General features: G+C 38.1%; 1 protein-coding gene across 1 annotated transcript in view; it reads right to left on the bottom strand.

Annotated features, from left to right (window-relative positions):
• RP2 (RP2 activator of ARL3 GTPase) overlaps positions 1 to 19181 on the bottom strand; it is a 42726-nt gene extending 23545 nt beyond the window's left edge. Inside the window, exons 1-2 of the mRNA XM_045860473.1 lie at positions 18903 to 19181; positions 3934 to 4599 (exon numbers count right to left, since the gene is read on the bottom strand). Of these exons, the coding sequence (XP_045716429.1) occupies positions 3934 to 4599; positions 18903 to 19004 (768 nt within the window). The 5' untranslated portion in view covers positions 19005 to 19181. The remainder of the gene's footprint in view (positions 1 to 3933; positions 4600 to 18902) is intronic.
• Positions 19182 to 21210: the final 2029 nt, after the last annotated feature.

The raw sequence follows: 21210 nt of genomic DNA, 5'->3' as shown, positions 1-21210 counted from the left end.
TTATTTCTTCCTTTTGTTCCAAATTGTTGATTTGAGTCCCGGTTTCCTTCCCTTCACTGTTGGTTCCCTGTATATTTTGCTTTATTTTACTCTGGGTAGCCTTCACTTCTTCCTTCATTTTGCAGCTGAGCTCAATCAGTTCTGTGAGCATCCTGATTACCAGTGTTTTGAACTCTGCACCAGATAGGTTGGCTATCTCCTCTTCACTTAGCTCTTTCTCTGGAGTTTTGATCTGTTCTTTCACTTGGGCCATATTTCTTTGTCTTGGTGTACCTGTTACATTGTAAGGGGTGGAGCTTTAGGTATTCACTAGGGCCAGGCAACCCTCTTTGTGCATTGTGGTGCTGTCTGTGGGGAAGAGGTCAGAGAGGGAACAACATGGCTTGCTTGCTCTGCTCTGCTCTAGACCCACTTTCCAACCATCTCTTGTGTGAGACTGGGAGTTTCTCATGCTGTGGTAACCCCGGCAGTATTTTACAGCTAGCTTGGAGTCTTGTTTCCCATTTGGCCAGCCCTGTCTTACTCACGTAATCTGCCACCTTGCCGAGCGTCCTCTCCACTTTGCTGCCCATTTCCTACCGGTCTAGGTGAATGTTTCTTTAACTCCTTGGTTGCTGGAGTTTCATGCAGTTTGACCTTCTGGCACTTCTGGTTTATTTTTTTTAGATTGGTTGTTATCCTTCTTTTGGTTGTGCAAGAAAGCAAAGCATTTCTACCTATGCCTCCATCTTGGCTGGAACTCCTCTTCTACTTTTTAAAGACTTGAAAATAATGGTAATGCCCAACTTGAATTATGCAATAGTTCTAAACAATTCAAACTACTGCTTTTAGTCTAATTTATCCTGTGCATATCTGTGATCTAAGTAAGAGCCAGCTAGAAATCTGATTTTTAGGTGAGAAAGCCAAAGCCCAATAATTTCTCAACTACCTACAGAATGTGCTTTTTGCTTTTACCCAGATTTTCTGGACTTTCTACCCTCCTGAGTTTTATACTTCCTATCTCAAAAAACCATTAGGATATGTTTAATTTATAGAAATAAGTGAAACAAAATTCTGTGATAAAACCAGAGTTAGCAATCACAGTTCCAGTGTAAGATTAGTCTAAGCTACTTGTGTTATAATACAAGAAAGACTCAAGTTTTATTCCCCCCCCCTCAGAATTAACTAGCTTCTACATATATTTTCCTAGGATCTTGAGCTTCATTTTTTTTAATGCAGTCTCTCTCTTAATATGTAAGTCACTGATATTCAGCATATTTTGATATCCTCTTTGCATGTACTTGGCATTTTCTCCTTTTTGATCTCTTTTCATACCTTAATTTTGTGATTTCAGATTTATGTAGGACAACTAGTGAAAAAGTCCCAGGGTTTTTCCTTCTAGGCTGAATGATATTATCTGTCTTAACTCCATTCATTTTTTTTAATCACATTCCTGCTCCACCAGGCATTTAGCAACTTTAACACCGAGGCAGCATAGCAGTGTCAGGCTTAAGGATTAGGATGTAGCCTACATTGTGGAAAACAGTAAGGAGTTTCCTCAAAAAATTAAAAATGGAACTGCCTCTTGACCCAGCAATCCCACTTCTGGGAATATATCTTAAGAATACCAAAACACCAATTCAAAAGAATATATGCACCCCTATGTTCATAGCAGCACTATTTACAACAGACAAGATCTGGAAATAGCCCAAGTGCCCATCAATAGATGAATGGATAAAAAATCTGTGGTACATTTTTACAATGGAATACTACACAACCATAGAAAAGAAGGAAATCTCTTACCTTTTACAACAGCATGGATAGACCTCAAGGTTATTATGCTAAGTGAAATAAGCCAGTCAGAGAAAGACAAATACCATATGATCTCACTTGTATGTGGAATCTACTGAAACAAACAAACTGACAAACAAAATAGGAACAGAGGCATGGACACACAGAACAGACTGACAGCTGTCAGAGGGAAGGAGGGAAAGGGGACTGGATGAAAGAAGGTGAAGGGGTTAGTCAAATAATATATATGCATAATTCATAGACACAGACAATAGAGTGGTTATGGCCAGAGGGTGGGGGCAGGGGCTGGGTGAAGGCAGGCAAAAGGGAAAACAGTGGGACAACTGTAATAGCATAAACAATAAAAAATAAAGAAAAAAATCTTTCAAAAATAGATGCAGCCTACAAAGCCACACTGCCTGGATTTAAGTCATGGCTTTATGTTTACCAGCTGAGTGACCTTTTGCAAGTTACTTACCCTCTCTGTGGCTTATTTCCCTTATATGTAATAAGAGGAACAATGACACCTATTTCATAGGTTATTCTGAGTTGAGTTAAATCCCTTATGACAGTGTCTGGTATACATAAAATACTATATAAATGTTAGCTATTACCATTATTTTTAGGTTTGTGTTTGTTTTAAATTATTTTGTATTCCAGAAGGACATCTAAAGAACCTCCCTCTTCCTAGTCACATTGCTCTAAAGGGCAAACAACAGTCATTGTACACATTAGATACCAAAGGTTAAAAGGTTAAGAGCATATGATGACTCATGAGGACAAGTACTTGTTTTGATGGCTTTTTTCTTTAAACATACCATATATTCTTTATGTCCACCCCTCATTACCTACCAAAAGAGTTTAACCTGAAAATTCTTATCTTTTGAAAACTGTTTCATAGATTTTTAAAAATCACTGTAGAATATAATGAAAATATTTTTCCCTCAGGTGTTGGATTAACATATTTTTAAGTAGCTCAAAGGCTAGAAACACTTTTTCTGTATCTTACCAGATTCACAGCATGCTTCCATCACCTTGGTATAATTAAAACAAAGAAAATACCAAAGTCTTAAAATTATACTTTGGCTTCTGTTGTTTTGAAAACTAGACATCAGATATACTTTGTAGAATTCAGACATCGGTTTCCTACACTGCAGACTGTACATCTACAGCCTTGCTACAGAGAGGTAGCAAGGTTCCCCCTCCCCACCTAAAATTGTTCCTCTTGACAGAATTGTTACAATACTTTAAAAATCCACTCAAAATAGACTTCCTGAGTTTTCCATTCACTTCTCCATTTCTGGAAGTTTTATCTTAAAATTCAAACTCTTCCTGAAGAACATCTGATTAATGGATAATCAGATATCCTACTGCTGCCTTACCACTGGAGTACCCATCCATACAGGAACATATGCTTCTGGAGCCCCTAACCTCTACACCCCCAGTTATTTTCAACTGTAAGCTGCTAACCAAACTCACCAAAAGCCCCTGTTCATAAGTCCATGGCCTCTGCTGTCCCAGCTCCCACCTCTTTCTTTTGTACCAATCCCCCCTTCATGGCAATAAGGCAAAGGACAAGAGGAAGGTAATAAGAAGGTTGCTCTCATGGTCACAACAGGGTCCAAAAGTTGTATTCGTAAATGTCTTTCCTACCCCCTAACCAATTAAAACTCCAAATAAATTTTCCTACTAAATAATTATAAAAGGTTCTAAGTGCAGCACCACACTTTTGTGAACTTGTGTGGAAATCATTTATTATAAAGACAAATTCTTTGAGGGCAGAGAATTTTGTCAATGTATATCCAACCCCAGTTTAAACACCTCTAACTTGCCATCAATTGTAAGATGTATTTCAGATAACAAAAATGTACAAAAACAAATGTGCATCCTATAATCAATGAAACATGGTAGTGGAGTAACTTGCTCATAACTGGTTAATAAATACTTACTGAATCAAATTATATTTTTAAAAAAATTTCTTTGGGAAAGTATTTTGAAGCCTAAGCAACCAGCTTACAGATAATCTATAGGGGACAAAGGACTATAATTTAATAATTGTCTGTATTTTTAATAGCCAATTTGAAAAGAATGGAAGTTCTCTTGAAAACTGGTGTGTTTCTACTCAGGTGTATGTCTGTTTCTCTTCTCTCTCTCTCTCCTTACCTCATCAATTAGTTTCATGGCATTTGCAATAGTATAATCACCAGCAAATAATACCACTAAGCATGATTCATCACTGCTCTTCTGTCTTTGACCCTGGGTTACAGGAACGATACTTCTATTGGCTTCTGTGGAAATGCGGACAGCTTGGAGCTCTTTGGTAGTAGGCAGAGGAACATGGTGGTGAACAACAGCATTTTCTGGAAGAAGGCTCCAGTTGAGTTCTCCTGACACAGGTGTAAAGTCATGGATATTACTCCAGTTATTATTGAAGATACTTAGCCCTGCATCTTTGAACTGGAAAGCTAATTCAGGGTAGTACCATTGGAAACAGCCAAACTTGATATTTGTGGAGGACTCAATAATGGGCTGAGTGGCACAGCACAAAAAGACTTCCAGCTTTCTACAATCCCGCACACGAAACTGTTGGCAGGCCAGTGCGCACTTGCAATCTCTGCAATTCCGGAAAAACACACTGCCTTTCACGGGTCCCAGAAAAATGATGCAGTTAGTACAGTCATCAATAGTAATGGTAGCAGAATGATCAAAAATATAGATGTTACAGTTTTCACAGTCTTGAATGAGAAATTGTTGTCCTGCCACTGTCCCAGGTAAACGACCCACTGTTTCACTTTTCAGTCCACTGAACATGTAGTCTTTCGGATCAACCTGCAGGGACAAAACACAGATCTTGAGTATTATTTACATTATTCAACAAATATCCATTGAATGTCAGGCACAATTCTTAGTGCTGAAATAATACATTCCTACTCTCACTGACTTTGCCATATAGTTAAAATATGAATAGGACAATTTTTTTCCCAATAAATAAAAGGCATGAGGGGAAAATGGGAGAGGAAACTGTTAACAGATAAAGGAAGACTCAAGGATATATCAACCAAAGAATGTGTGGACATTGTTTGGATCTTGTTTCAACATGCCAACTGTAAAAATACATTTTTTTAATAATTGGGGAAATTCTCACACATACACACAGAATACTGGATGATATTAAGAAATATTTCAGCTCTGACCCTTTTTCTGATGCTTCACTTTTAAAACTTCTTTAAAAATTTCTGAAATTGGAAACACACCCATAAATTGATGAATGGGTCTTAGTTTCTAAACCCTAACTGATTTCTACGATATGCTTCAGAAAATGGAACCTGAAGGTACAAGAATCACAGTATGTCAGAACTTGCATGTACAAGTATTATTGAACTATTCCTACAATGCAACTTTTCAAAATTCACCATTTTCATCCTTAGATATTCTAAACTAAAGCTCAAATAATTTTTAAAACAGTATGCCTAGAATCTGTCAGATTACTTTTTAAAATTTTAACTGACCTATCAAAATATAGTCACTAAAAGGCCATTTTGATTTTTCCAAGTTACTTCTGAATCTACTTGCACTGTTTTACCTCTTTGTGGGTATATAAATTTTATGTAAAACTATTCATGTACCAGAAACAGGCTCCCATAGATACAGTATGTAAAAATTAAATAATTTAATCATCTTAATTATCAGCAAACTAGGTTAAAGTCACTTCCTCAATACTGCACAATAAATATGGTACTTCCTTGGTTTTACATATGTAATAGAAGGGGCACTGGTCTGTAGCATGAGGCAACAAAAGAGGTACTTATTTTCCAGTCTCAATTTTGTCACCTAAAGGCCACATGTCCTTGAAAAAGGCACTTTAATTTTCTATATCTTCAGTTATTTATTCAACCATTTGAACACCTACTATGAGCCAGACATTGTTTTAGGCACTAAAATGAGTATGACCAGCTCTTTCCATAAAAGAAATATACACTAACCTAAACAGATTATTTGAAACCTACCTGACTGTATAAATGATAAACGCCCAGAATATTCTGAAAGCACAGAGGAGTAACACCTGGGGCAGGGTGTAAGACTTCTTGTACAAAGTGAGAATGAATAAGCTGCAGTTCACCAGGTAAATAAAAGGAGTTGGCATAAAGGATCCTCCCTTCACACCAGGTGAAAACGAGAAAGAATAATAAAATCAAACCCTTCAGAGAGTGTGAGGAAAACTGAAAGGGGTTTAGAGTCACCAGTGATACTGGAATTGAAGCAGATGAAGCTAGAGAAGGAGGCAGGGACTATATCATAAAGCTTAGAAATTATCCACAGGCATTAGAGTACCACAGAAGGATTTAAATAAGCAAAATTTACATTTTGGAAACCTTATTGGGTAAGAATAAGGAAATGTGGAACATGAATCTCAGAGACTGTTGCAGTAATCCAGAAAGGGCTGTAACTAGAGCAATGGTTACTGGGGAAGAGCAAGATGGGACAAATTTGAGAAATACTGAGGAAGCAGAATCAGCAGATTTTCGTAATATATGGCTACAGGAGGTAAGGCAGAAAGATGGGTTAAAAATATCACTTTGTTTTTCAATTTTTTTTACTACAAACCACATTACTACATTCTTCATCACAGCTCAGTGTACTTATGAATATTTATGCATGCACACATACCAATGAACTGAAAAGGTTTTATAAAATACTACTTACCCTTATTTTGTATTAAGCCCCCTATTATTTTCTATTATCCTACTCTCAGGTTTGAAAAAATACTGTTCTGGTTTGTGTGATTGGTAGTGCTATACACAAACAAAAAAAAGTAATATTAAGAGGCAACACAGGTTTAATGTGGGAAGAGGTGTTCAAGCAATCCCATTTCCAGGATTTTAGAGGTGACATACATGTATATAAAAGTACAGTGTTCCATTTTGCTATCTACCAAGATATTGAACTGGAATAGTTGCTGGCTCCCCATTGCCAAAGATCAACCCCAAAGGGGCTAAGTAAGAAAAGGGAAAACTATGAGAAACCCTTGTGGCAGTGTGTGGTAGGATAAAATAGAAAAGGAACCGCTGCAATTTTTGTTCTTACTTCTCCCCCTCCCAAATCTTGAGACAATAGTGTATCCCCCACACCGCTTGGGATTCAGACCTCTGGTCCAGACTTCCTTCAGAGTAACTTCAGGGCAGAATAGAAACCCTGTGCCGGTGAAGAGCTAAAACAGGTCGGTACTAACTTTGACAGTCATTCAGGACCTCTCCAAACCCTCAGAACTGGTGAAATAAAATCTAAGGCATGTCTTCTAATTCTGCTTTTCTCAATTATTTATTGGTCAAGTAGACTGAAAAAAAATAAGATTAACAAGAATACAGAAGATCTGTACCACACTTGAATAAACTTGAGTTCTGCAACCAAAAGTAGTATGCTCACATTTTTCTTAGGCACACATTAAAGATTAAAAAAAAATCATGTACTAGATAATAAGGAAGTCTCAACAAATAATAGATAATTACAGGCCATGATATGGAACCAACATTCAATTAAGTTAGAAGTTAATAAAAGATACTTTTTAAATTTTTAAAAAATATTTTATTTATTTTTAGAGAGAGAAGAAAAAAGGGAGAAGAGGGGAAGAGAAACATCAATGCAAGAGATACATCAATCTGTTGCCTCTTGCACGCCCCCAACTGGGGACCTGGCTTACAACCCAGCCATGTGCCTTGACTGGGAATCGAACCAATGACCAGTGAATCGAATCGGTCACAGGTCGGCACTCAATCCACTGAGCCACAGCAGCCAGGGCTCAATAACAAAAGATACTTTTTAAAAATCTATGCCTATTTGAAAATTTAAAAACACACTGCTAAATAACTCATTGGTTAAGGAAATTATAATCAAAATCTAGAAATATTTAGAATTAAATATTCAACACCACATATGGGATGCAGTAAAAATGGAGCTTTGAGGGAGTTCTATAATTGTAAAAAATTACAATAAAAACTCTCAAAATTAATAAGTTAAATGTCCATCTTAAGAAATTTGACAATAAACAACAGAATCAACCTATAAAAACAGGAAGGAAAAATATGAAAATAACCACAGAGATTAATGATTTGGAAATAGAATATATGACAGAAAACATAAGAAAAGCCAAAAAATGGTTTTTTGGAAGAAAAAACTAAAAAGTAGGCAAACTTCTGGCAAAAATGTTCACAAACAAAAACAGAGAAACTACAAATGAAAAGGTTAATATAACTGTAAATAAAGTAGAAGTTAAAAAGGAAATAATATCAACAACTATATACCAACAATTTTAAAAAGATTTTGTGTAGGGAATGAACAAATCTCTTAAAAAAATTACCACAACTAAGTCAAGAAGTTAAAAACTTAAATAAAAAGCTACTACTAAAGATATAGCAGTGGGTAAAGTGTTCCCACAAAGAAAACACCAGGCCCTGATGATTTTATAAGCAGATTCCATTTTATTCACCCCAGTTTTATGGGCTTCTCCTTAAAGTCAATAGAAAAAGAAGGAACAATCCTAACTCAAACTACTAGCCTGTCAAGGAAGACTCTACTAAGAAAATCAAAGATATAACAATAGAAGAAAAGCATAGGTCCATTTCACTCATGCTTATAGATGTAAAAAAAAAAGTGCAAATTAAACCAACCCTATAAAAAGAGAAAGTACCTCAATCAAATTGAATTGATTTATCCCAGGTTGTGTGAAAATGGTTCAGTATTGGAAAATCTTTCATTGTAAGTCACCACTATGTGATATCAACTTACATTTTAGTCCTAATTATCACCCTCCTATGGGAATCTTATTCAGTAGATCTGAAGCACTTGCTGTAACTTGTCTATACCCTCTGGTTCTCCTTTGTCCAGAAGGCTCTCTCCTAGTTCTATCTGCCCACGTGTCCAACTTTTTCTGTGAAGCTTTTCAGTTCTCTCAACCAGAAGCTTGCACTCCTTTTCTAATCACCTACATTATATTAAACACCAGTCCATGCCCCCTACTACATTGTATGTAAGCTTTGGGCTGGAATCCTGTAACCAATCTATTTAAAACTTAAACATCTCCTCCAATACTACCTTTTTACCCATCTTTATTTTTCTCCAAAACACTTAGCTTCCTTTTAACACACACATATGAATTATATTTATTTTTTCTCTTCCCCCTGCCCTCCATTAGAACATAAACTCCATGAGTGAAGGGATTATCTGTTTTGTTTACCTATCCACCACCCCCTACACACACACTTAGAACAGTGCTTGATACCACAGAGGCACTCCATACATCTTTGTTGAATCCATTTTAATTACTTAATCTTCATTACCTCTTAGTGTAACCTGAGGTAGGTGGTCTCCAGGTGTCTCTTGAATAAACGAAAGTGGAGGGTAACTGAGTTTGATAATCACCCACTTCTCCACAGGCCATTTTCCGTTCCATCACCAAAGAAGAGAGACTCTGATACTAATCAAGAACAACATGGTATTCTTTGTGACATTCACTTAGGTCACTGTTCAAGTTACCTGACTTCTGAGTAGGAAGATAAGATAATTATACACAAAGCCCAGCAGAGGAATTCCTTTTAATGTCAATCCCGGATCTCTCCTGTTTACATTCTCTTCTCTCCCATTCCTGTAGCAAAAGGAAGGTTAGGCTGCCTTCTACTTGGAAGAGCCAGTGGAAGGGGATGGGAAGATGGACATGGAGCAGTCTAATGGGATCTTGATGTAGTCCAGGTCTTAAAGTGGAAAAAGGGAACATGCAAGAGTGGTTTGAGTGAACCCTGATTTAGACCTCAAGGAGGGTAAAAACATTCTGTGGTCTTCTTTGCTTGTTTTCTTGGCACCAATCCACCTCCTACAGTGGGGGCAAGAAGCTTAAAAGTGCCGCCAATAGGTGTGGGGAAAAGGAGTTGGCCTGTCTCTACCAAGGCCTCAAACTCAATGAGCTAGAGGAATATTTAAGCTTCAGTTTATGGTTTACTTCACTGTACCAGAAACTCCTTAAAATGTTTATGTAAAGTTTTGTGCGGATTTTCCTGGGAAGTTGATATGGGGTTCAAGATTCTGGCCAAATCATCCTTGCCTAAGGCCCAGGTAAATTCAAACATTTGCAAGACTATTTATGAAAATTAGGTAGGTAATAAACCCAATTTGGGTAAAAAAATAAAACAGTTAAAACCTGTTACGTCAAGGAACTTAGTTATTTCTTTGCATGGGAAATGATTTTTGAATATTATAAGATTTGTAATATTTAACAGAAATTTCAACCACATTGATTATATTATAGTTAGTACCATATTAGTAGTTGTAGTTAAGAGTTGTTGCAAATACAGAAATAAAATTTATTCTTAACTTTAAAATTACTGAGTCTGCTTGGGCTGTGTTATGGACTGAATGTCTGTGTCCTCTCAAAATTTGTATGTTGAAGTCCCAATTCCACAATGTGATAGTATTTGCACGTGGGGTCTTTTGGAGGTCATTAGGTTTCTATGAGGTCATGAAGGTGGGAGCCTCATGAGGAGAAAGAAGATTCTCCCTCCTTCCTTCTCCCTCCTTCTCCCCCCCTCTCTCTGTGCAAGCACCCAGTAAAGGCCATGTGGGTACACAGCAAGAAAGTGACTAACTACAGAAAGTGGGCCTTTACCTGTGAGAAGTGCAGAACTCTTGGCACATGACAACTCCATACAAAGCCCTACACTAAGAGACTTGACCAAACTGTAGCATAGGTTCTACCAGCACAAAACCATGTCCTTAGGATGACCCCAGACTCCCATTAAATGCCTGCCTAAGAAAGCTCAACCCTGCCCTGGCTGTCATAGCTCAGTGGATTGAGCGCGGGCTTTGAACCAAAGCATCGCAAGTTCGATTCCCAGTCAGGGCACATGCCTGGGTTGCAGGCCATGGCCCCCAGCAACCGCACATTGATGTTTCTCTCTCTCTTTCTTCCTTCCTTCCCTCTCTAAAAAGAAATAAATAAAATCTTTAAAAAACATTTCAATATTTATATATATAAAAAAGAAAGCTCTCAACCCTGCCAGGATAATTTACCACTTATTGTAGCCAATACCTGAAGACAGGCTCCTGACCCCTAAACAGGGCTTACAATTGTGAATCTGTACCCCTTACAACTCAGAAATATCTTTTTCAAGGATCTGAGAGCCATTCTTTTGAAATATAATTATCTAGAAGGATAGGGCCTCTGCCTACCAGGCTCTGTGGGAGGACAGAATCCTAACTTTGATAAAGACCAGTTAACAAACACATCTGGTCTAATCATATTTACACTGACCAACTTTGTAATTTTCACTTCTCTGGCTCTACTGAGCCTCTGCTTTCCCTCCTGCACCCATTATATTCTCCCGTTAAGTCCCCCAAATTGGAACGAAGCTCATCTCCCTCCCCCATTATCAGTAGTTACTGAATAAAATGTTTTCACCACTTTAACTAATGTTTGGGTGTATATAATCTTTGATACCAGACATTCAATCTACTGGCATCTTGATTCTAGACTTCCTAGCCTCTAGAACTGTGAGAAATACATTTCTGTTGTTTAAGCCACCCAGTCTATTTTATTTTGTTTTAGTAGCCCAAGCCCCCAAGACTGTTTGCCATAGCAACCACCAGGGTTGGTTTCTGGTGAGGACTCTCTTCCTGGCTTGAAGATGACTGCCTTCTTGCTATGTCTTCACATGGCCTTTCCTTGGTGGGTACAGGGCAAGTTCTCTATTGTCTATTCTGATAAGGACCCTAATCCTATCAGATCCCCACCCTTAGGACCTCATTTAACCTTAATTACTTCCTCAACTCCACACACTGGATATTAGCATTTCAACACATGAGTTTGGGGGTGGGGGCACAAACATTCAGTCCACAACATCTTCAGTGCTGAGGAGTTCAATGTCATTTACTATTCTCTTAAGTATTTTCTCTGGACCCCTCAGTTCTCATAGTTCATGTGGGGAAATTAATCCCATACCTAAAGAATTCTGTAGTATAACATTATCTGGACTGTCAATATGGCATACAAAGAAGAAACCTAGGATTTATGTTGTACTTTCTGAACAATTCCTCAAAGTTCTTTAAAACAAAAATAATAACCTGAAGCTTAGGGCCATAATAATTTTGCAAACATTACTAGTCCTCAAATAAAGTGCCTAAAATCACAATGATGGATGGAAAAGTCATGTTTTTTTTTAATTTTAATCGTTGTTCAAGTACAGTTTTCTGCCTTTTACTCCCATTGCAGCCCACCTCCAGCCCTCCCCACCTCTCTCCCGTTTCCACCCCGCCTTCGTTATTGTCCATGTGTAATTTATACTTGTTCCTGTAAACCCTTCCCCTTTTCTCCTGAAATTCCCTCCCCTCTCCCCTCTGGTCACTGTCAGCCTGTTCTCTATTTCAGTGTCTTTGGTTACATTTTGCTTGTTTGTTTTGTTGATTAGGTTCCTGTTAAAGGTGAGATATTGTTTTAAATAACCTTTTTCACAAGAGCCACATACGAAGTGAGCTTAGTTTAGGCTATATTTCATACTACAATCTGTAAAAGGTGGTGAATATACCTTGAAAAATCTAAGAAATGTTTTGGGAGTTTTAATTCACCTGATAGAACTACTAAACTAAGTTTAACATTATTTTCCTAACAGAAAACAAAAGTGAACATCTTATTCTTTTATTGAGCACTGATGCAAAATTTTCACTAAAATTCATCCCCATAGGCCCTGGCTGATGTGGCTCAGTGGATTTAGCACTGACCAAATCAAAAGGTCACTGGTTCAATTCTCAGTCAGGGCACATGCCTGGGTTGCCAGTCAGGTCCCCAGTTGGGGGCGTGTGAGAGGCAACAGATCAATGTATCTCTTGCGTATTGATGTTTCTCTCCTTCTCTCCCCCTCGCTCTAAAAATAAATAAAGTGTTTTAAAATTTTTTGTCCTCCCTGGCTGGCGTAGCTCAGTCTATTGAGCGCGGGCTGCGAACCAAAGTGTCGCAGGTTCGATTCCCAGTCAGGGCAGATTCCTGGGTTGCAGGCCATGACCCCCAGCAACCGCACATGGATGTTTCTCTCTCTCCCCCCACCCCCCCTCTCTCTCTCCCCCCTCCCTTCCCTCTCTAAAAAAAAAATAAAAAAAAATGAATAAAATCTAAAAATGAATAAAATATTAAAAAAAATAAAATAAAATAAAATTTTTTGTCCCTATAGTTAATCTTCCATAATGATAATCTGAAATGAAATAATGGGATTTGTGCACTGGCTGGTGTTGCTCAGTGGATTGAGTGCCAGCCTGGAAACCAAAGGGTCGCTGGTTCAATTCCCAGTGAGGGCACATGCCTGAGTTGTGGGCCAGGTCCCCAGTAGGTGACCACAAGAGGCAACCACATGTTGATTGTTTCTCTCCCTCTCTTTCTCCATTCCTTCCCTTGTCTAAAAATAAATAAATAAAACCTTTAAAAGAAGAAATAATGGGATTTGCTCATTTCAGTGGAAATTCATTCTGGATAGAAGTTCAAAATAAGACTCAGGAATATAAGAAGCATTATGTGGGTACCAGCTACCATTCTAAGTGCTTTATACTTATTCACTCAATCCTCATAAAAACCCCTATGAGGGTTGTGTACCATAATTATCTGTTTTACAGATGAGAAAATGAGGCCCTCAAAGGCTAAATAACTTGCCCAAGGTCATGGGGTAAGTGCTCGAGCTCAGTCTCAGACCTCGGCAGTCTGGTTCCTAAGTACACAACCATATTCAAACAGAAATCATTGTTTACTAGATGCATAAATCAAGGGAATAGAATAGAGAGTTCAAAAATTGACTTGCATATATATTGACAAAGGTACAAAGGCAATTCAATATGGAAAGGATAGTCTTTTCAACAAGTGATACTGGAACAATTAGACATATATATGTAAAAAATAAAAAGAATCTCCCATAACTTGCCCCATATATAACAATCACCTCAAAATGGATCATAGTACCTACATATAAAACCCAAAAGTGTAAATATTCTAAAACAGGAGAAAAAAAATTTGTAACCTTAGGCAAAGGTTTCCCAGATGTGAAACCAAAAACACAATCCAAAAAGTAAAAGATTGAAAATTGGACTTCCATAAAAATTGAAAATTTATGTTCTTCAAAAGACACTTTTTAGACAGAAGTCTTAACTGGGAAAAAATTTTTGGAAAACATATATGACAAGGGACTTGTACCTATGATATAAAGAACTCTCAAAATTCAATAAGAGAACAAATAACCCAGTAAAAATGCTGAAAAGATTTTAATAAAGACTTCACCAAAGGAAATACACAGATGGCAAGTAAGTACATGGAAAAAATTCTCAACATCACTGGTCATTAGGAAATGCAAATTGAAACCACAGTGAAATAACCATTACACTCCTATTAGAATAGCTAAAAGTTTTTTAAAAAACTGATCATACCAAGTGCTGATGAGGATGAAGAGCAACTGGGACCCTCATACATTGCTGGTGGGAGTGCAAAATGACACAGCCACTTTGGAAAATAGTTTGGCGGTTTCTTATAAAAGTTTAATATGTAAGTTCTGTATGACTCAGCAATCCCACTTCTAGGTATTCACCCAGTAAAATGAAAACAGGTTTACTCAAAAACCTGTATGCAAAGGTTTATGATAACTTTACTTATAATTACCAAAACTGGAAACAACCCAAATGTCCTTCAACTGGTGAATGGATAAACAAATGTGGTACCATCTATACAGTGGAATACTACTCAGCAGTAAAATGGAACGGAAAGAGATAGAAAGTAAAAGGGTGGTTTCCAGGGCTTGGAGAATGGGGGAGTGTGTATAAGTTTCTTTTGTGGGGAATAAAAATGTTCTAAAATTAGATCATTGTGATGCTAACATAACCCTGTGAACTTATTAAAACTATTGAATTGTACACTTCAGTGAGTGAACTTTAATGTATGGAATATGGATTATATATATACACATATATATCAATAAAGCAATTTTTAAATGAATAAACAAAGAAATACTTATTTCCTTTAAAAACAACTTTACGTAAAGGATTTAAAATATGTTGGCAAATTATTTGACATTCCTCCCATCAAGAAGTCCCCTCCCGTTGGACGTGGGTGGACATTTGTGACTACCTCAGCCAACAAAATGTCAGAAGTAATGCAACATCACTGAAGAGACTAATAAGACAAAGCCATGCAGCTTCCACTATTTTCTTTTGGGACACTTGGTCTTGAAACCCAACCATCATGCTGTGTGGAAACCTGGGGTACCTGAAGAGGCCCCTGGTCTTCAGCCCAGGCTGGGGTCCCAGCTGAAAGCCAGCATCAACTTGCCTGCCAGTTTTGTGACTAAGCCATATTGAAAGCAGATCCTCCAGCCCCTAGTCACACTATCCCAGCTAATGCCACATAGAGCAGAGAGCCAACCCTGCAAAGCCCTTCACAAATTGCAGAGCTGTGAAAAAAATAAGTACTTGCCATTATTCTAAGCCATCAAGTTCTGAGGTGGTTTGGTATGCAGCAATGGATAACCAGAGTACCTTACGTACTTAAAGGCCTAAAAACAGCATCTAGCTTCCTACTTAATGCAGATACTTCTAGTCTGAATGTTTCCACTAACATGGAGATCAGTTCCTCACAAGGCCACACTTGCACTGATGAACAACTGTGGGAATTATGATCTGCTTTATGTTAAGACCAATTCTGTCCTTCCCAAACTCTGATCCGTGTTCTGTCCTCAGAGGTGACCATTACTATCTAATCTCTCTTCCTCAGGACAGTCCTTTAGATTATTAAACAGTAGATAAATCTTTAGCACAGTCCCATGTTATAGCTGAGGAACCTGAAATGCACAAATTGGTTGCTTTATCCAAAGTTCCACAGCAGACACTGAATAAAATGCAGTCACTTGATTCTCTGCTAAGGCTTTTGTTTAGTATTTTTCCTACTGAATATGAGACCAATTTAATGGATACAAGATGTGCTGTCCATACTCAAAATCACAATTTTCATACTCACCATCATTTCTATCATCTAGGAGGTGCATTGGTATGACTAACTGGAAAAGGAAAACTACTTTTCTGTACCATTCCACTCATCTCCCCTCTGTTTGTACTTAAAATATTTCAATTCAAAAAAGCTACTCAGCTCTTCAAGGGCAGGGAAAATTCTTATCATTCTGACTTTTCTTTGGTATTTTAGTACATACACATATTGAATAATTTGCTTTGCTATGGGAGGCAAGATACAAATAACAAGGATAAAAGCATTTCTTTCCCAATGATTTAAACACAGATCTTACAGTCCAAAAATATTTTTCATCATGTCAATGTAATAATTGTACAGGAAGTTTTTTTTCTTTTTCAAAGTCAGCAGCAATGAAAAATGAACTTCTTACACTTTGGATTACGGTATCAGTTGCCATTACAATGTTTAGTCTCCAAATATTCTTTCTAATTGAGATAGTTTCTCCTAGCTCTGGTCCCAGAAGACTGACCCAATTACACAACTCAAAACCCAAAACCCAGAGGGTGCCTCTCAAAAAAAGATACTCTGATTACACAACCTAAGGAAAAATTTAAACATGATTTTTGTAAGTTACGAGGAAACTTCAGGCAACGCATTTTGTTTTTATACCTAAAGTCTTGCAAGCTGAATAGTAACTGTCTGATACAACTTTAAAATTGTACATACTATACTCCACAATCACATTATAGAAGCTTTTTAATACAAACTACTCTGCTAATATACATGCAATGTATCTCATTTATGTTCTGTGGGCTGTATTTGCATTCTGTTGCTTTTAAGATACAGTTAAAATCTGAGAGCAAGGAAGACCGTGTTAACCTTAAAAGGCATCATTAAACTAATACAGAACAATTGTACACTAGCCCAAATTGGCCTTGTAAAGAAAGAAACTAGAAAAAAACCCCTCTAAATCACATAAAATTTAGCAGGCTATCATAAATGAGGCACCCTAGAGTGAATTCCTAGTAATTCCAAAAGAAAAAAAATACCAAAAAGAAAAAGCACTGATGAGAAATGTGGTGTCACCATTGTCTTAAAATGTAAGGTGGTAATTCTCTTTCTCTAATGGTCCAAAAGGGCTGTTTTCAGAATGTAATGCTCATTTACAAAAATTTTGATTAGTTGAGTTTATCAAGATTTTAACTTTTATTATACACATACCCCTAAGCATAAGCTTATTTTATATACCCAGTAACATCTCTTATACATCTCTACAACTAAAGTACCTAGTACTGGTCCCAAAGAATGTTTCCTGTAAATTCAAAATAAAGTCTACAATTGAAGGTTTACACTATTCTCATTTGAGGGGAAAAGCTTAGATGTTGGTGTCCACTCTTCTATTTTTCAGTGAGTTTATTTACTTAGCCAAAGAGCAAATGAAATAAAAATCACAGAACATACCCATTTATCTAAAAGGAGCAAGATTAACATGTGAGATTCCAACTAACCCAAATATCACGTTAATGAAAGTTAATTGTAAAACAATTTATTATGAAGTAATGACTCTGAGGGCAACCAAGATTACTTTAAATAAAAAACAAAAGCACTTTAGTTTTGGCCTATGATTTCAAGACAAAAAACTACAATAAAAGTAAATACACAACTTTCTCTATGGCATACAGTCGAAGCATAAACATCACTATTAAAAATACTAAGGCTGACTAAATGAGTCTTTTAAAAATGGTCCCACCAAGGGATGGGATGGGAGTAAAAGAAGACTGTACTTGAACAACAACTAAAATTTAAAAAATTTAAAAGGGCCCATCGAATAATTTTAGACCAGAGATATAGTCTTCTTGTATGACAGAAGGCGTACTTTCCATTCCTACATTATAAAACACTGCTACAAGTAGGGAATGATCTGAGAAACAGGCGGAAAGATGGGACTGAGAAGTCTGCAAAAAGCATCCACTTTCTTAAATCTCAAAATTGGAGGACTGAGTTAACATGAATAATTCTTCTGGGGATTGAAAATCAGAGAGTCAGGTCTATGAAATAAAAACATTAACAAGAAATTTACTACAAAGCATTAATGGATAAAGATATATTACATTAACCAAGGAGTTAGCTTAATAACTCCCACTTTAAAAATCTCTCTTTTTGTTTGGAAGAAAAAAATTGATAAATCTATCAAAGTATTTTACTAAATACAAACGGAGAACTATGTAGAAAGAGGAAGCATTATGAAATTTATGACTATGTGTTTTGTGCAAGAGTAGTGGACATTTTCAAAGCTCTCGTTTCTGGCTATATATAAAAGTAAAAAAAAATAGAGCATTTTCATTCACTTAAAGCAATAGTAAACACTGCCTGGTATATGCTGGTTATGTTCACCATACAGCCTTAATATACATTCCAATACGCATTCGATTTTCATTATTCCTTTGGGAGAGGGGGAAGCAAAACTACGTTGAACAGTCCACTTCTGTGAGAAAATTCAGCAGTGGAGTATACCATTAGGTACCAAAGAGATTTACTGGCTCAAGCAGACAAAAGAGAAAACAGCCCCAGAAAGAACATAAGCCACGAAAGAGATAAGAATCAGTCCCAAGTGTAACTGGAGGACTGGACAAAACTCAGCTCCGCGTAGCTGCAGAAATGAGCAGATTTTAAGATTCAGGGCATTGCCGGCTCTCCTTCCTTCTGTCAAGTCCATCCTGGGACTAAAACTGAGAGTGTGGAGCGGAGGGAAAGCCACCAGGGATTTAACATGGGCATCTAACCGGACAAGGTGTAAGGGCCCTTCTAGCGCTTCACAGTCCCCGTTAGCGCCCTCTTTAGCGCTTTATTTCCTGGCTCACCCAAAAGTCATTCACTCCAACTTCAAATACGAGCGGGAGGGGGGAGGGACAGAGGGAGACAGAGAGAGAAGGAAAGAGGGAGAAGGGGAAGGAGAGAAGGGGAAGGAGGGGGAGGGAGAGAGCCAGCGAGACGGAAAAGGAGGGAGAGAGTTGGCTAGAGCTGGAGAGAGCAGGAGGGGAAGGGCGAACAAGAGGGGCAGCTGTTGGGTCTGTCCCCTCAGCCCTCCTGGGCCACAAGCGACACACTCGCAGAGCGACTTGGGGGGAACTGAGACTATTGGCTACAAGACTCCGGTTACCTTCTCGCGCTGGTCCCAGCTGTACTGCTTCGGTCGCTCCTCCTCGCCCTCGGGCTGCGACTCTTTCTCAGAATTCCGCCTCTTGGAGAAACAGCAGCCCATGGTCCCGGCCCGTGGGTGTCCCAGACGTTTCTCTTTGCCAGACGCCTGGCTCAGGAACCTCTTGGAGTGTGGCGTGAACCACTAGCTACCGGGCTCCGCAGCTCTCCGGACACCGCCCCACGTAACCGCCCAGCAGCCCGCAGCCCTGGTCTGCCCGCGAGGCCTAACACCCCTTCCTTTTTTTTTTTTTCTTCTCAGTCACCCAGACGACCCGCCACCAGATACGTCCGCCCTGAGCTGGGTGAGCCAATCAAACCGTAGGAGCAGCCCTTCGCGGCCTATCACAAGAGGTTGATCCACGCACACAGCTAAGCAACGCTGGACTCCTGCGCCAGCCCCCTGGGCAGGCGGGGCCCAGCTAGCTCAGGCGCGAGCACTGCCACCCCGCCCCGCCCCCAACTCAGCCCAGCGCTCCTAAGACTCAGTGAGACTCTCTAGCTGTTGGGAGTCTTGGGTCCCTCACACAGTTTTTTTGCCATTGGTTCTCAGTTTCTAAGTTGGAGGTAAGGGAGGGATCCCTAATGTAACGCTGCTATGAACACTGGGGTGCATAGGTTCTTTTGAATTGCTGTTTAAGGATTCTTGGGGTATAATCCTAGCAGTGGAATCAAAAGGTACTTCAATGTTTGTTTTTTGAGGAAATTCCATACTCTTTTCCACAGTGGCTGCATGAGTCTGCATTCCCACCAACAGTATACTAGTGTCCCTTTCCTCCACAACCTCTCCAGCACTTGTTTGTTCATTTGTTTATGATAGCCATTCTGACCAGTGTAAAGTGGTATCTCATTGTGGTTTTAATTTGCATCTCTCTAATGGCTAGTGATGCTGAGCATCCTTTCATTTGCCTGTGGGCTCTTTGTATGTTCTTGAAGGAGGGTCTGTTCATGTCCTTTGCTCATTTTTAAATTGGATTATTTGTCTTCCTGGTGTGGAGTCATGAGTTCTTCACATATTTTGGAAATCAAACCCTTGTCCAAAGTATCATTGCCAAATACATTTTCCCATATGGTTGGTTCCCTTTCCATTTTGTTGATTCTTTCTTTAGCTGTGAAGAAGCATTTTAGTTTGATGTAGTCCCACTTGTTTATTCTTCTATATTCCTTGCCCTATGGGATGTATTGGTGAAAATATTGCTGCATGGGATATCTGAAATTTTCCTGCCTATGTTTTCCTCTAGGACTTTTATGGTGTCATGACTTATATTTAAGTCTTTTATCCATCTTAAGTTTATTTTTGTGGATGGTGTAAGTTGGTGGTTGAGTTTCATTTTTTTTTTGCATGTACTTGTCCAGATCTCCCAACACCATTTGTTGAAGAGGGTACTTTTACTCCATTTTATGCTCCTGCCCCCTTTGTCAAATGTTAACTGACTGCATTGACATGGGTTTATTGCTGGGCTCTTTATTCTGCTCCATTGGTCTGTGTCTGTTCTTATGCCAGTACCAGGCTGTTTTGATTACAGTGGACTTGTAATGTAGTTTGATATGAAGCATTGTGATCCCTCCTACTTTGTTCTTTCTCAAACTTTCTGAGGCTATTTGGGGTCATTTATGGTTCCATATAAGTTTTTGAAATATTTGTTCTATATTGGTGAAATATGTCACTGGTATTTTGACAGGGATTGTGTTGAATCTATAGATTGCTTTGGGTAGTATGGACATAGAAATATATACACTATTAATATTAGTTATACTTGGACTGAATTTACTATAATATACATGTATTGCTTATGTAATAGAAAAGGTGAGTTGGTTTAACTCTCTGAGTAGTATGGACATAGAAATATATACACTAACTATTAATATTAGTTATACTTGGACTGAATTTACTATAATATACATGTATTGCTTATGTAATAGAAAAGGTGAGTTGGTTTAACTCTCTGAACACAGTATTTTGACATCGTGGTCAGATATCAAATGCAAATCAGTTCAGGTTCCAATTTGATGATCATTTTACTCTCCCACACTTATTCACATCTAGTGTATATCTTATATGAACTTCTGACTTAACTTGAGCATTAAGAATGTTCCCTTTTTCACTTCCTGTCCTTTTTTGCACAATCAGGAAGAAAAGTGCATGTGTTTAAGTATTAGAAATTACTGCAAATCTAAGTTGCAGTTCTTAGCAATAGGGTCTTTACCTGGTGCATACTTTTTCTCCTTCCAAGTGAGATGAAAGGTCTATGTGAGGATGTTTTGGTTAA

Source organism: Phyllostomus hastatus, unplaced genomic scaffold (assembly GCF_019186645.2).
Source record: "Phyllostomus hastatus isolate PE091 unplaced genomic scaffold, TTU_PhHast_1.1 phas_scaffold_200, whole genome shotgun sequence".
NCBI lineage: Eukaryota > Metazoa > Chordata > Mammalia > Chiroptera > Phyllostomidae > Phyllostomus > Phyllostomus hastatus.
The sequence above is the reverse complement of the archived record's forward strand: the minus strand, read 5'-3'. Positions and strand labels throughout refer to the sequence as shown.